At 43.5% G+C, this 16,089-nt stretch overlaps 1 protein-coding gene and 1 pseudogene across 6 annotated transcripts in view; one reads left to right on the forward strand and one right to left on the reverse strand.

Moving 5' to 3' along the window:
- Positions 1–16,089, forward strand: part of NTM (neurotrimin) — a 1,177,876-nt gene that overhangs the window by 1,149,270 nt on the left and 12,517 nt on the right. For all 6 annotated transcript variants that reach the window (XM_050755983.1, XM_050755984.1, XM_050755985.1 and 3 more), the window contains 3 exons: positions 6,525–6,659; positions 8,953–9,073; positions 13,372–13,523. In XM_050755983.1, the coding sequence (XP_050611940.1) occupies positions 6,525–6,659; positions 8,953–9,073; positions 13,372–13,523 (408 nt within the window). The remainder of the gene's footprint in view (positions 1–6,524; positions 6,660–8,952; positions 9,074–13,371; positions 13,524–16,089) is intronic.
- The window catches only part of LOC126934984 (60S ribosomal protein L37-like), an 843,215-nt pseudogene that overhangs the window by 605,744 nt on the left and 221,382 nt on the right, over positions 1–16,089 (reverse strand).

A 16,089-nucleotide genomic window follows, 5' to 3' on the forward strand; every position in this document is an offset into this window, starting at 1 on the left:
CAGGGCTGGGGAGGCCTCAGGAAACTTACCATCAGGGCAGAAGGGGAAACCAACACTGCCTTCTTCACATGGCGGCAGGAAGAAGAATGAGTGTCCCACGAGGTGGGAAGCTCCTTATAAAACCATCAGATCTTGTGAGAACTGACTCAATGTCATGGGAACGGGATGGGGGAAACCCCCCCCCCGTGATTCAGTTATCTCCACCTGGTCCCTCCCATGACATGTGGGGATTATGGTAACTACAATTCAAGATGAGATTTGGGTAGGGCCACAGTCAAACCTCTAAAGTCTTTCATGAAAAGAGCTTCTTTCCTTTCTGGCCAAGCTCACTTTCTTCATCAGACCTCAAAATCAGTTCCTGAGGCTTGCGCGTGTTGGTATTGAGGAATAGGAGTCTCACCTCTGTCTGTCTTATGTCCCAGCATCTGCGCAAAACCATGCCTTCATGCAATCAAAACAGAAAACCTTGAATGCTCACCAGCCATCATAATGGCACTAGGGGAACACAGCTGTCCTTGAGGCCAGCTTGGGTTTAACAGGAACACCTGATGCAACCTGAGATGGTGCAGGACTGGAACGTCACTGCTAGTCACGGGATAGGGGCTAAATTTTAAAAACGATTCCTTCCAACTCTCCAATTCTCGGATTCTATGTTCTGTATCTTTTTCAATTTCTGATGTCCAATGATTTTGTCTCAGCTGGTATATATGCCATGAAAATATTAAGCAAGGAGGCAGCTGTGCCCTCTCCTCTCCACTAGCTACAGCTGTACTCCTGACAAGCTTATTCTTGGGTATGATAAAAATGATCACTGTGGGTATTATTATTTTCAGTTATAAAGATTTTTAATGCTCAATCTATGAAGTCACAAATGTGAGATTTTCTTTTCCAAAGGGATGTTTTGCACACAAGACAGTCTCCGTCCTTTGATTAGTTGCAAATGCTGAGGTCAGCACTTTGGACAACACCAAAGCCCTGTGGGGATATGGGGGCAGGTGTGATCACATATCCAGCTTGCTTCATTTCCCTGCTTTGGTTGTCATATTCCACTTAATGAAATAGCTGTATTTCAAAAAAATTGGCTGTAAAACAAATTCCTGTTAGGTAAATCATACTTCTTCATTGATCTACACTTTTAAATTAAGGATGCCTTCTCCTGAAGAAATTATTGGCCCCAAAACTAAATATAAGTTATACTAAACACTCAATAAATCTTTTTAAAATCACATATTTAAAGAAAATCTTTTATGTTAGAACACTAATAGTGATGATATTTCCTAAAGTCAGGAAATACAATTCCTAAAGTCAGGAAAGAACAATGACTGTAAATGGTGTTGTTTTGGGAATGAAGCCACAGGAGGGTTAGGTGAGCAACAAGGGGTCTCTGACTTTTTTTCATTGAATTCGACCTGTTGTTCTGGGTCTGTCAGCGAGAAGTTAGTCAATAAGAAGTTGACAAATTTTAAAGTTGTGTAAACTGGTTTCCTAGCTGCCTTGAGAGCCAGAGATATCCAAGACCTGGTTCCTGCTGTCAAAGGCCTTCAATCGCATTGGAAAAATTAGCTCCCTGTGTGCGGCACAAGACAGCTGCTCAGAAACTTCATTACAGTTGCAGGAGCAGTGGATTGGACATCAGGAGACCTGGTGTGCTCTGTCACTGACCAGATATATGCCTAAGCTTCAGTTTCCCACAAGAAAAATACGAGGCTTGAGTGAAATCACTAGTTCCCAAACTGGCCTATGCATGAGAATTTCCTAGGAAGATTATGACAACACCTCATCCCAGGAGATTCTGGTTTAGTGGGTATGAGTGGGACCTAAAATTCTATATTTTAAGCAACTACTCTAGTGAAATCTACTGCAGACAGACTATGTACTAGCAGAGCAACTATGGAATTATATAACCATTAATGTCCCTTTAAGCTCTTTAATTATCTTATGATTTTAAAGACTAGATGAACGGAATGTGCAACAATAGTGCAGAACAGCCAGAGGCACCAAGAGTTAGGAGACAAAAGGGAATGTATTAGTGTCCCATGGCTACTGTGACAAGGCACAAAAAACTGGGTGGTTTAGAACAAGAAAACTCTGCAGTGCTGGAGGCTAGAAGTCAAAATCAAGTGATTGGTTGGTCCATGCTCTCTCTGACAGTGACAGGGGAGAACCTTCCCTCACCTCTCCTGGCTTCTGGTATGCACTGGCAATGCCTGGCATTCCTTGGCTCATAGAAGCATCACTCCAATCACATGGGTCATCTTCACCCTGTGTGTCTTCACTCTGCCCTTTCTTTGTGCGTGTCTGCCTGAATCCCTTTTTATAAGGACACCAGTCATATTAGATTAGGGCCTATGGTAATACCTCATTTTAACTTAATTACCTTCGTAAAGACCTATTTCCAAATATAGTCACACTCTGAGGTACTGATAGTAGGACCTCAGCATATCTTTTTTGGGAGGATGTAATGGAACCCATAATAGGGTATTTGCAAGGAAGAGTTAACATTTGAAAGAAAGGTGGTATTTGCTTAGATAGACCATGAGGGCACAGCTTTCTAGGTGACAAAAAAAAAAATCTGTGAAGAACAAATCATCATGTTGGTCCAGGATGAGAACTAGCATGGCCTGGCAGGAGAGCTGCAGCAGTGGCAGTGGTGGCGTGGTATACCAGTTGTTTAGACTAAGTTCTACAGAGGGTTTGTCCTGGGCCTCTCAGGGTCCCCACTGCACTCCACATGTTGTCTTTCACAGCAACCCTAGAAGTAGGTAACATTATTCTGATTGTGCAGATGAAGACGCTGGGGTACAGGGGAGTTAGGAGACCTACCCCGTCGTGAAACTAGAGGGTAGCGAATTGGCTTTTTCTGATCCCAAACTTTTGCCTCTTAGGATGATGATCAGTTGCCTTCTTCATAGCACTCATGCAAGATAAACTTGAGTGAATAGATCAGGGCTACTTTATGGAGGGCTTTGATAATAAGGCAGTAGAGTTTGTGTTTGATGTGACAGAAAAATAAGGAGCCATTTCTAGTGTCTGAAGAAGTGGACCATGATGAAGGGGATATTTCAGGAAGAGGAGTGTGTGATTTCCACCCGAGGATGCATTTTCTTTACAGAAAGAAAAAGCAGACTTATAATGAGAAGCTGTTGACCATGAAGAGTTTCTTTTCACAGGGTTTTATCAAGTGGTTTGCCTCTTCCCCACTGATGTCTCTTAACCAAGAATATCCTTTAGTACTTTAAAAACTATGCTTGCTTGATTTCTTTTTACCCAATATGCTTTGTAAGTTCCTCACACTAGTGATAAAGCACTGATCACTTCATAGCCACAGCACAAATGCTTTTAAACAAGAATTTTCCTTGACTTATTAACTCTAGAAACTCAGATTTCAGTTTAGTGTTTTGGGGGGGTTTGTTTGTTTGAGGCATCTCCTTTAAGAACCTGATTTCGGGTGGTTCAAAATGTATTTTGTTATGTATAAACTGACCAACTTTCTCTCTGGTTTTGCCATATATGCCTCTAGTAGAGAAAAAGGGTGAGGAGAGAAGTGAGCATAATGACAATGAAAGCTTACATTTATTAAGCATATTACTATGTACAAGTCACTTTTTACATGCCTTACCCAACTTAATCAAAAAGTGTACATGTAATAACTGGTGAGCAATGAAGTCATTGTGGTTTCTCCGTGATTGCACATTTGGTCCAGGGAACATAGGAAGGTAGGATTAAGCCTCACTGTTCTTGCAGGATGACTTGAGGAAAAATCTCCTTCCTCTGGAATTAGAAATTTGGATCAGTAGAGACCATATGCCATCCCCAAAACTTGAGCCATCCAATGTCCTTTCCTACACAAGATCACCTGACATAAATATACAAAACTACACATAAATTAATGTGGCACCCATGTCCCCATAGAAAACTGATGAGTTCTCGATTTTGACTGCCTTAATATTTGTGTACCTGCATTTCAGTCCAGGTCTGTCATGCCCCAAGCAGGCCTTTCCATTTGGGTGTCCATATGACAAGTTGGCCTTTACAAATCTAGCTGTGGCCACAAAAGAGCACATTTGAATTATGGAAGTGAAACAGATGCATGAACTTTAGCTGGAGAGCACAAGAGATCCAGAGAACTTGTGTCTTTTTGTCTGTTTCCCTGCTTTGGTGATGTAATACACAGCTTCCCAGGAGACCTGAGGTCCTACCAGTCACTGCTTCGACCCTGCAGCTCAATCCAGAAACAGCTGTCCAGAGCTAATTTATTTCCTAATGCTGCGGCACTGTTAATTTATAAATTACACTGGTAATTCGAGCTATTATTAATTTCAGATGGTGTAGGGCAAGCCTAATTAAAATATGACACCAATTGCCACACATATGTACCAAGGACTACCATTTAAAATTAATGGGAATATTAAGTGTGACACTGGTCTCCGAGATGCTTGGCACAGTAATTATAGCATTCTGGCAGGGAAGGCTCTGACAAATGTAAGCCCATGGTTGGTAGCAAATAAACAAGGACAACACAAGAGGAATTACAGATTTTCTCAATTCTTCTACCCATCCTCAAATCAAGGTTAGTACCTTTCCCCTAAAGATGCTTATCAAACAATATTATTAAAGGCTACTGAGACCATTAGAAGTGTCTTACTGGTAGCAACTATGAGTCTATTTGGGTTAATGTTGTTTGTCGTCTTCATATCCTGGTCTTTTTGGCCATGTTTTCTACTCATGAACAGGTTCCTTCTTTGTCTTATGAATTTAATATCTCTTTCTTGTTTGTTGTAATGGACATAGGCTGTTCTTTTCCTCTTCTCTATGTATCAGAGGCAAGAAACCTTCTGTACATACATAGTGTAGTTTGCATATGGCATGAAGATGTATGAAGTGCGGCCCCAGGTGGGCCTACTGCTGGGCAGTGGCACAGACTTATCACGGCCAAAGAGTGCTGATCGAATGGAACAAGGCAGTGGCCCTTCTTCACAAGACCATGGTCTTGCTGTTGTTGCTGTTGTTACTGTTATTGTGGTTATCTTGACAAAACAGTGACTTCCACACTGTCATGGAACACATACAATCATCCCTTACATACCACACACATCATCCCTTGTTGTATTGGTTTTTTACAGCTACTGTTTCTGTGCTCTGGGCCAGCAGAAACATGTGGCATTACAGAAGGGTTTTATGACCTGGAGAGAAATGTTCCTTTGTTCCCTTTCTTGGGCCACTCATGTTAATACAGTTCTATACCCCTTGAAGCTGTACCTCCAGCCAGATTATAGGATTAATAGCTAAATCAACAGGTGGGCAGCACACGGGAGTTTCAGAGTGCTTTCGTATGTGTCTGTGTGTGAGTGTGTACATATATAGGCATGTTCGTGTGTTAGTCTAAATAGCCCTGTGACCCTGTGAGGTATTAGGATTGTATGTATATTACATTTGGGAACATACTTCTCAATTGCTAGGGACAGTCTTAACTTATGCCTGTTGTCTGGTAATAATCATTAATTACTAGCACCTCTTTTCCTTTTAAAGGTATCCAGGTTTAGGATGCTGTCATTGTAATTACCCTCATTTAAGAGAAAAGGGAGGATAACTTGGGATGTAAGCTCTAACTTTTGTTTTTCATTGTCTTTTGGCAAAGAAGCTAAGGCTCGGGTGCCTCTGGGAGAGAACTTTGAAATCTCCTCTTGCCTTAAATATCTTGGTCTTTCAATAACTGAGTGTTCATGGCCAGACGTCAGGCACAGAGTCTAGTGTGTGAAGGGTTGTTATTATTACTCATAATTTTTCACTAAAGACAATAAGTCCTGCGATGATGAGGGGACTGAGTGGATTTGCAGCCGTGTCACCTGATGAATTTCTGACATGCTTACAGTTAGGCATCAAGCGCGGAGTCCCATTGCTGATCTTTCTTTAGGATCTTGTACCTAGGAGCTCTAGCAGATCAAAGTTGAGCACGTTGATTTCTGCCTATCCAATTAATTATCTGAGTCAAAAAACAGAAAGTTAAATTTATTATGTTAGTGTTTCTGCTGCCTTTGTGGTGTGTGTGTGTGTGTGTGTGTGTGTGTGTGTGTGTAGCTGCTGGTGTGGCATTTTTAATTAATTTATGCTCAAGGATGTAGTCATAAACTTTATATTCAAGGCTCAGTCTAAGTGATACCTTGAGATCAGAAAGAGTTAAGGTGCCTAACTTAGATCCCAGAGCACAACTGCTTGGTAAGATACAGGCAGTGTAAATGTCAAAATTATTAATCACTTATCGGGACCAGTAATTCTCCAGGCACTGTGCTTAGTTCACTTAGGAACACAAACAATTCAGCTGTTCCACTGGGGAGCCAAGGAAAAGTTGGTGGTGCGGAGGTGTAGAAGAGATGGAGGAGGGATAATCCTCAAAATTCCTCAAAATCTGAACTTACAAGTGGCGAATTATCTGCAGACATAACCATTTTATACTTTGTTTTCTAAGTTAATATATTTGGTCTTTTTTTCCTTGTATTTCACCAACGTTACTGGTTTTTCCACAGCGGTTGGCTTTGTGAGTGAAGACGAATACCTGGAAATTCAGGGCATCACCCGGGAGCAGTCAGGGGACTACGAGTGCAGCGCCTCCAATGACGTGGCCGCGCCCGTGGTACGGAGAGTAAAGGTCACGGTGAACTGTAAGTGTTCTCACCACCACCCACCCTGCACGTGCATGAGGCTGGTCTGTTGTCACAGCCACCACCCAGAGCCCATTGGCACACCCAGCTACTGACTTAGGGAGGGAAGAATGCAGCACCACCTTCCATATTCTGCTTTCAGGAGCAATCATTTCTGACTCTAGTTTTTGACACCTCAAGGTGTCATGGTGTCACATTAAAAGAAAAAGTAGCTGAAAGTAACTGAATGTAATGCCAAACTTGACTTGCATGGCTGGGAGATCATTAAATGGCATTCAACTCATAATTTTTTAAACAAGTCTTCAAATCCAAAATTTTCCCATAATTTACTCACACAATACAGTTATGCTGGCGCCTCTCACTGTCTAGACCAGACATCTCCATAATGGGACAAGAAACCATGTGCTAGAGTGTATGAAGGAAGTTTAGAACTTCCCTTTGTGGTTCATCTATTGTATCTCATTATTTTACACTTACAGATGTGCATGGTATACGTACAAATAGCTATGATATAGATCTTAGAGGATGTAACAATAAATTTGCTTGTTACTAACAAAGATACAGAATCCAAGAAGTTTGAAATGCCCTGTGTGGACCCCTCATTTCCTTTCTCAGCCTTCCAGATTCTCTCTGACATCAATCCTACTTGAATTTCCTACCTCCTTTCACTCTTTTCCCTCTGGGTTCCTAATTATGTACCTTAACTTAGCTCCCTACAACATTCTGGAAGTTTTCTCTGCTGTGCACATTCCAGGAAGACTTAGGAAGAAATAGAACTCAATAACTAAATCGGGAAATGAGATGACTTTTCCCTTCAAAACTTGGGTGGGGTGGAGTTAAAAGGAGACTGTAGCTAGGAGAATATCCAATCTTTAAGATTTAGGTTTCTGTTACAATGTGAACACAGTCAATATAAAGCAGTTTAAGAAGCAAGGCAATAGGTATAAAAATGCTGTCATTTTAAAAATTATATCACAAGTTTTTACAAAGGGACTTAAGAGGATTTGCAGTTTATAAAGATGAACTTAAAACATAAAGAAACAGAAGCAAAGAAAAAATACGCTTAGGAAAGTGAGTGAAAGCTAGGAAAACTCCAGCACATGAAATATTACCACAAGATCGTTCGGTGCAGGTGCAGAATTTGGCTTAGCCTTGCTAAAGCAAAGAGAGAAACCTCACCTGCTTTAAAATTCATGTTGTCCATAAGATAAAAGCAAATTAGTTGCTTGGGAGAAACACTGCCTTCCCTGGTATTGAGACCCTAGAGAAAATTCTCTTCAGGATCTCCACAAATAGAGCACTTTGAGAGAGAGTCAGCAACATCATGTACAATATTTCTGCATTAAATAGAATAGCCAGTTTATTGTGGCTGTTTTTCATAATGCCCTGTAATAGAAACTGTGAAGGGTAGTTTGGGAAAGACTTCAGATGAATGCAGACCAAGTGCATACATAGGCCTAGTGTGGTCACCTGCTCTGACTTGATTCAGGGATCTGTTTTAGAATACCAAGAATGACTCATCTGTATATCCTTCAGGCAATTCTCCTTGAATATTATTTCTTGCAACTGAGCTTTTGATGGGAATTGAATAGTTCGAGGTTATATACTTTTGGCAAGAACCTGGTGTGCAGAAATTCTAGAAGGCTGATTAAAGGAGCTGACTGTCAACCCTTGGAGTGTAGGGTTGATGGGCTGGCATCATCCTATGAAAGTTAAAAAGTTTAAACAGAAAAAATGTTTGAGTACATGGTCATTTCAACTCTGTACAGAGGAGAACAAAAGCAACACATGAAAGAAAGACCCAGCTTTTTCTTAGAGCAGCATCAAAAATATTTTTAATCTCTGGTACAATTTGTGTAGCAATTTTACTGTCTAAGTAAGCAGAGCCAGGACAGAGAATGAGAAACAAAATCAACAAAGGAAGCAGCCTTCTTCATTTTAAAATGCATTTTAAAATGCTGTAGGTCAGGTGCAGTGCCCTGTAATCCCAGCACTTTTGGAGGCCGAGGCAAGCAGATCACCTGAAGTCAGGAGTTGGAGACCAGCCTGGCCAATACTGTGAAACCCCGTCTCTACTAAAAATACAAAAATTAGCCGGGCATGGTGCCGTGCACCTGTAATCCCAACTACTTGGGAAGCTGATGCAGGAGAATCGCTTGAACCCGGGAGACGGAAACTGCAGTGAGCCAAGATCATGCCACTTGCATTCCAGCCTGGGCTACAAGTGCGAGACTCCATCTCAAAAAACAAAACAAAACAAAACAAAAGGCTGTGAGACATCTTCTTTCTGCAGATCCACCATACATTTCAGAAGCCAAGGGTACGGGTGTCCCCGTGGGACAAAAGGGGACACTGCAGTGTGAAGCCTCAGCAGTCCCCTCAGCAGAATTCCAGTGGTACAAGGATGACAAAAGGTAAAGCTTCCTTCTTTCCTATCCCACCCCCACCCCCATCTCCAGAAGAAACTTTTCCAGGGTCCTGATTCCAGATGGTTGCAAATGAACTCTGTAAAATCCTCTTCTGAACTTCTCCTCGCTATAGGGGGCAAATGTGCAAAGAAGTCTTTTCTTAACATTAATGGATTTCAGCTACGTTTTTAATGTCATCATGCAGAATTATCACCGGCCAACCAACAGATCTGAAAGGTAACTGTTTTTAGGAAAGCAAAATCGCAAAGGAAAGGCCACCAGGAGCATTGTAAGGCCTGTGAAGTTTTTATAGGCCAAGAACATAATGTGTTCTGCCTGAAGCTATTTTTACCACATTCTCAGGCTTGCGTGAAGGAGTTAGGAAGGCTCACGGGGCCCTGGGAGTGGCTAATAAGTTAGCTGCAGCTAGCAGGTCTCCCCTCCTGTTCCAGACACTATCAGTAGCGTTGTATAAGAGTCCATGACCCAATTTAGCCCTCCCTTTGTGCCCAAGTTGTTCTTTTACTGTAGGAGAAAAGAGAAGGGACTATTCCCTTCCTTCCCATTGTCACGGCCGTCGTGGGGATATTTGTTGTGAGTCACTGAAGATGATCATTTTGAGGTGTTATCAAATGGCATATCAGTGCAGGGATCAGTAGCTCAGTACATCCAGGCACCATGGCAATTGCTGTTATCAAAGAGCCATTTTAAGCCGGATGAACAATGGAAAATGGGCAAGAGCTGCCTGTGTTCAGAACATTTTCATTTAAAAAGAGGTGGTGGTATAGGGATGCAAGAGAGTCCTGAGGTGTATGTGGGGTGGAGTAAGAGCAAGGAGTGAGGGAGGCTGGGAAGCTGAGAAGGAAAAACAATGAAGAGGGCGTTCTGAGAAGGGGAGCAGCATGAGAAACCGCAGGCCAGGAGCGAGTGAACGGCTGCCCACACCATGTGCACATCTTCGGCCGGCTTTGGCTTTCTTTCCTTATGAGGTCGGTCAGACACCAAAAGCTCTTTCTAGTCTCTAGATCGAAAATTGAATTTTGGTTAGAACCATGTCAGTCAGTTGTAAGATTCACTGTGTCTTATCATAATCCTCCCAAATGAAAAGCATTGTTTTGTTTTTTCAAAAAAAGAAAAAATTTAAGGACACATTCTGGCAGCTTCTAGTGAGGTGTATTATATTCATCTAGCCCATTTTACAGATGAAAGAACTAAGACACAAAGAGGAAAAACAAACTCACAAAGAAAAACAAGAAATAAGCTAGCTTTCCCCTTCTTCCAAGAAAGAAGAATCAAGCAGAATGGAGTGTGTTTTTCTGATAAATATGGTAACCTTACTCAGAAATTCTCTTTCACTTATCCATTCCCTCTCTGACCTTCTTATTGTACTAAGAAGTAAACTGAGGCATAAAAATTAATTATTGAACCAAACCAAACCAAAAACCTATTGAGCTATGGGGTCAGTTTCCAAATCTTCAGTTGTCTAGGTCTTAGTGAAAAGTCATCAGCAGCGCCCTATTATTCCAATTCTTTATTGGAGAAAAACAGAAAAAAAAAATATTTAGGGGAAAGCAAAATCTTGGAGGAAAGTAAAGCAAAAGTGGCCAGTGGCGAGTAAAAGGATGAGAGTGCTCTCCTCTGTGCAGCATCTGTGGTCACAATAGAGACAGCTCTCCCTGCCACCATTTACCCAGGAGGAGAGAGTGGGCTGGCAGGGCCAGGGATGGTCTTCAGAGGCCCCTGGCTCAGGCAGCTTTGTTTCTGTCTTTCAGTTCTTCTGATGGCCTTTCCTTTTCTCCCCTTTCCATTTAGTTTAGTCAGTTTTCCCTTTGCTGCACATGTATGCATTTATTTCCAGTGTGCTGGCATGAGACAGGGCTGTCTCTCCTCCTGGCACCCAGCTCAGCTGCAGCATCCCTGCCTCTGAGGTCCTGATCACAGCCCATTGGGTCTGCCAGGCAGGTCTCCCAAGGCATATTGTGTCTGCCCTGGGGGAAGGCCAGCTCTAGCCCATCTCCCATTTTCAGTGAGACGAGCAGACTTCCAAGGCAGATTAAAGGAAACTGTGTAGTGAGGACAGGCAGTTTTCTCAAGAGTTAGGTGAGAAGTCTTTTGGCCACATGCTAGAATGACTCAGCTGCATGCTATTGTGTGTGTTATCCGACAAAGGAAGAGGAAATGCTATACCTACAGAAGGCCACCCATCCAACAGGGGCATTGGCCAATGAAAAGCCCACAGCTTTCGTAAGAAACTGAGGCCTGGGAGCAGTGCGGGGTGGAGGGGATGTGTACCCACACAGAGAAGGAAAGTGTGTCCTCCCAGGAGCTGCAAAGCCTGCAAAGTGCTGCTGGCCCCCTGTGCTGTTTTTAGCTAAAGACATTTCAGAGCTGTCAAGCAGGAACCTACTTCCAGTTAAGTCTCTCCCAACTGCAGAGCTGAAATCTCATTCACAGTTTGGTTGTGATGGGAAAGCTTCCTCCCCATGGTGGAGGAATGGTGTCAAAATGGCCAGTGGGATCCATCAGCCTGACTTGCTCACAGAATCCTCCTGGTGAGTGGCATGGACAGCACCCCCTAGAGGATCAATGTGTACATAACAAGCTGGAAATGTAAAAGTGGCCTCTGGCTGCGCAGCCGGATGCCTCATTCCATTTGGACAGTGCTAGCATTTTAATGAAGCTGTGGACTCAGGCCAGTTCATTGCCCCTAGCTTTTGGAGAGGAAGGCTCCCAGAGGAACATCTACATAATGAAAAGCAAGGCAAGTCTGTCCAACCTATCTTCTGACTTCCCTGGAGGCAGATGTTGGGTGAGAACTCCAGCCAGAACCTGCCTGTCTTTTCTGGTCAAGGTCACTGTAAGTTGCAGGAGTGGAGAACATGATTCTGTAACCCCACAGAGACAGGTCTTCAGAAAAAGCAGCTGCCCTCTATGCCAAAACATGCTGGGACCCAGGGATGGGCAAGAGTCATCTATGTCTAACTCCATAGAAATACATTATACTGATACCATTGTGTGGTCCGCAAAGCATTTCCTCATCATTGTCTCAGTGCTTTACTTTCTCTTTCTGCCTTGAGTACTGGTTTTTTCAGTAGCATCCATTTGCCCCACAGCATGTCCCCTGAATCTGTTCCAGTATGCTCCCACTATGACATTGTTTGCTTGCTATAAGTTGTGCTCCAGCCCGGCCCTAAACAGGAAACTTAGCTTTGTGTCCATATTCCCTGAGATCCTTCATCAAGAAGGGATTTTTGCCTCAAGAGTATTCATCTTTCCTATAGCACAGAATCAGCTTCAGGGCAAGGATTACAAATTGTTTCAGGGAAAGTAAAAGGTTGGCTTAAAGTTCATTCTAAGAAATGAACATTTCAGAATCTTGCAAAGGAGGGTAGGTGGTGTCCATGATTGCCATAGGAATTGCTGTTAACAACCTCCTGAGAAGGAGGATACATGCCTACTGACTCCAACAGCAGCTTTCTCCTTACCCTTTTATCTGCCCGGTAATAGAATCCATGGTTCTAATAAGCATACCTCACTTCCCCCAACTAACTCCCTGTGGCATTTCTTTACTGGCCCCGAGACCAATGCAATCCTCGTGGCTTACTGGGCTGCCATTGTGGAAGTTAGGGAGACTGTCCTGGCTCTAAAGGGACATATTCTTAGGAACCTCTAATCCCTCCAGACTAATCCTCTGTAATAGTCTGGGCAGATCACTCCTCCCAAGCCCTTCAGAGTCCCCTGATGAGAAAATGATGATTTTTCTCCTCTTCATAGCCAAAAAATTAAGTATTATCTATACAATGCCTCTGGTGCTTCAGGAGAAATTAGATTACCAGGTACTTGAAAAACATTCCTCTTTCAAATTCCTCAGGTGGCTCTTCTCTCAGAAGTTTGAGTTTTTCATTGGCATGGTTGTCATCATCGCCATCATCATCATCAAGTCCACACTTTTGAGCAGCTACTGTGTGAATCGTATTGTTCTGAATGCCACACAGCTGGCGGGGTATTTGCTGTGGCGTTGCTATCAGGCCACAAAGCAAGGATGAGAGGCTGCAAAGATCAGATGTTCTGGCAAGAGCGCCCCAGGCACATGTGTGAAAATCAAGAAACACGTGTCACCCACTGTGTGTGAACTACTACCACTTTATGGTGTGGTTGAGTGGATCAAATAGTGGTTATAATGATGTCAGAAGCGGGGCAAGGAGAAGATCATGAATCCCTGGGCCTACCTGCTTCCTATGAAGACACATAACCATCTTGTTTTCTTCTTCTTTTTTTTTTTTTTTGTCTCTCGTTTCTCTCAGACTGATTGAAGGAAAGAAAGGAGTGAAAGTGGAAAACAGACCTTTCCTCTCAAAACTCATCTTCTTCAATGTCTCTGAACATGACTATGGGAATTACACTTGCGTGGCCTCCAACAAGCTGGGCCACACCAATGCCAGCATCATGCTATTTGGTGAGACTGTGCTCTGAGCTGGGCAAGAAGAGGGGAGAGGGTGCAGAAAGCAAGAGCTGGGTGGGAGGGCCCCTTAAGGCCAGGGTCAGAGGTTAGCAGAGTAGCAGTGGACATGGAGAGGGAAAATAAAAAAAGAGAGAGACACAGAAAGAAATGGAGAGAGAGGAAAAGAGAGGGAGACAGAGAGACAGTGAGAGACAGAGATAGAGAGACACAGGGAGGAGGCAGAGAGAGACAGAGACAGGAAGAGAAAGAACAAGAGAGACAGAGACAGACAGTGGACATGTATGCAAAGTAGTATATGTATAGTACATGTATAAAAGTAGATCTTAGAAGTGGGAAAAGAAAAACGAAAACGTTTATGTTTCATTCTATAATGGAAAAGATCCTGAGACGGGAGAAAAAGACTTTGGAATGCCAAAAATGACATTTGATTTTTTTTTTTTTTTTTTTTCTCTCTCAGTGATGGCTCCTAAACTGACTCTGGGAATCGTAATTGGGTAAAATAGTCAAGAACTCAGAGGGGAACGTTTGCTATTTCAGTCTTTGCTCACTGGCTTAATGTAAAATTTTCCCTTTTCCAAAACTGTTTCTAGTCGCTGGGATGTGAAGGGCCCCGCCTTCGTCACATATCTGGCTACTGTATTGATATCAGAAGCAAGTGAGCGAGCTCCCTTGTAAACTCTGATGCCTGCCCCTGTGAGCAGAGAGCTGTGCAGACGTGAGCCTGCCGTCCTGACGGTGCCACCAGGCAGGGCTCCAGGCCTCTCATGATGAATGCAGATTCTCCCTACAGGCCACAGGATTAAATTCCGGTTGGCTTTTGGGCAAATCCCTTCATACCCCATCAAGTTCTTTGAGCTTGAGATTTTTCAAATCTGTTTCCCCAATCCCTCATGTTAACAAGCGCTCTTGAATGTGATGGGGACGTAAGGGGAGGCATTTGACAGATAATTTGCGAGAACACAAATTCCTTGTATTCTGAGAACTTTGGGATAATCTCACAACCCAGCCACGTGCTTTCGGTGATAGCGTATGTGGCTTGCTCCGAATCACGAGCCCGCACTGCTTCACCACAGGATCTCTGCTTGCCCATTACATCCGCCCGCATTCCACCCGGCACAAATAGTAAAGCCAGCTTTATCTGAGAGGGCTGGGAAGGAGAAAGCCGCCCTTGATCCCCGAGCCAGTGGCTCGGAATGGGCAGAGCTGTGATTTGAGTGATTGATGTGTCTGGCATCTCTCACACAGGGATGATAAGTGTCCCTTGCATTCGTCAGACCTTTTTGCTTTTTTGGCAGGTGTCTGTCTGCATGAACAGAGACCAGGATTAGGGAGGAACAGACCCCTCCTTCCCTTGCCTTGCAAATCTAAGGCTCCCCCTCAGTCTCCCATTAACCCCTCCCAAGTCCTGCTCTCCGCCCACAGCAGTCCTTGTCCTCACAGGAGTAGCCTTCTCCCCCAGTCCTCCACTTTGACCTACTCTCTCCTGACTTGGTTGTATGAAATGGTTCAGCCATTGGCTTTATCACGATTGTCTATTTCCCCAGCTTCTTCCCCTTAAGCCATCTCAGGATGAGAATAGGGAGAAGCAGCAAACAGTTCTCCTAAGAGTTGAATAGATGGCATTTATGACAAGGAAAGCAGTGAAGTGTGGGTCATAAATATGCTCTTTTCAGCAGGCACACGTGTAGCAATTACAATGTCTACTTCCCGTGCCCCCCCGCCCTATGGGTCTGTCAGCACCTGCCCTGTGCCTCCTTTGGGACGTTTCTACCATTGCCAGCTCTCTGGAGTCCAGGGTTTTCTAAAAAGGACATGAAAAAGTGATAGTATATATTCAAATATGTTTAGAAAGACTGGGTCACACCAAGATGAGTGGGGTACATGTGGGGATGTCCTTTAATGCCAGAAGTCTCGGAACTTTAACATGCTAAATCTCTAGGGGAGAAAAAGTTTGCAGCACGTTTCAATCAGAAACCAATTTAATTTGTTAGCTTCAGTTGGGAGATCATTCATGAGGAGCCCATCGCTGGAAATGCTGCCTGGGTAACATAGTTCTGTGGAGCTCGCAACCCCCATTCCTGTGTGAGATGAGTATTTGCAGCCAATAGTCCAGACGTTGTTGTGGCTCCTAGGTTCATTAATGAGGCTCACTGTCAATGAGGTCTTTTGACAAATATGAATTTATTAGGGAATTTTCCATGTCAGTTTCCATTAAGAGCCAGCAAGCACACTTGGGGCAGGTTGGAAAGCAGCATGTACTTTTTGTGAATACACAAACTTCTTGATGAAGTTTATTCTCCTGTGGCATTACAGAAAGGCAGCAAAATTATCATCATTTTGCCACCAACTTGTGCATAAACTGCACGCTCTCTCCACATGGCCTAGACATTGAGAAGTGAGGAATTCTCGTGCAAGAGACCGTAGTCCGGCAGTCTGGGAATACTTAAGCCAGATAGGAGCAGGTTAGTCCTTCCCATCACAAGCACCTGGTCTCTAAGGTTACAGGGCTTGCAGGGACCTCCGAGAGTTCTGCTCCCGCACTCCTGAATCACGGTGCTCT

The sequence above is a fragment of the Macaca thibetana genome, chromosome 14 (assembly GCF_024542745.1).
Source record: "Macaca thibetana thibetana isolate TM-01 chromosome 14, ASM2454274v1, whole genome shotgun sequence".
NCBI classification, from domain to species: Eukaryota; Metazoa; Chordata; class Mammalia; order Primates; family Cercopithecidae; genus Macaca; species Macaca thibetana.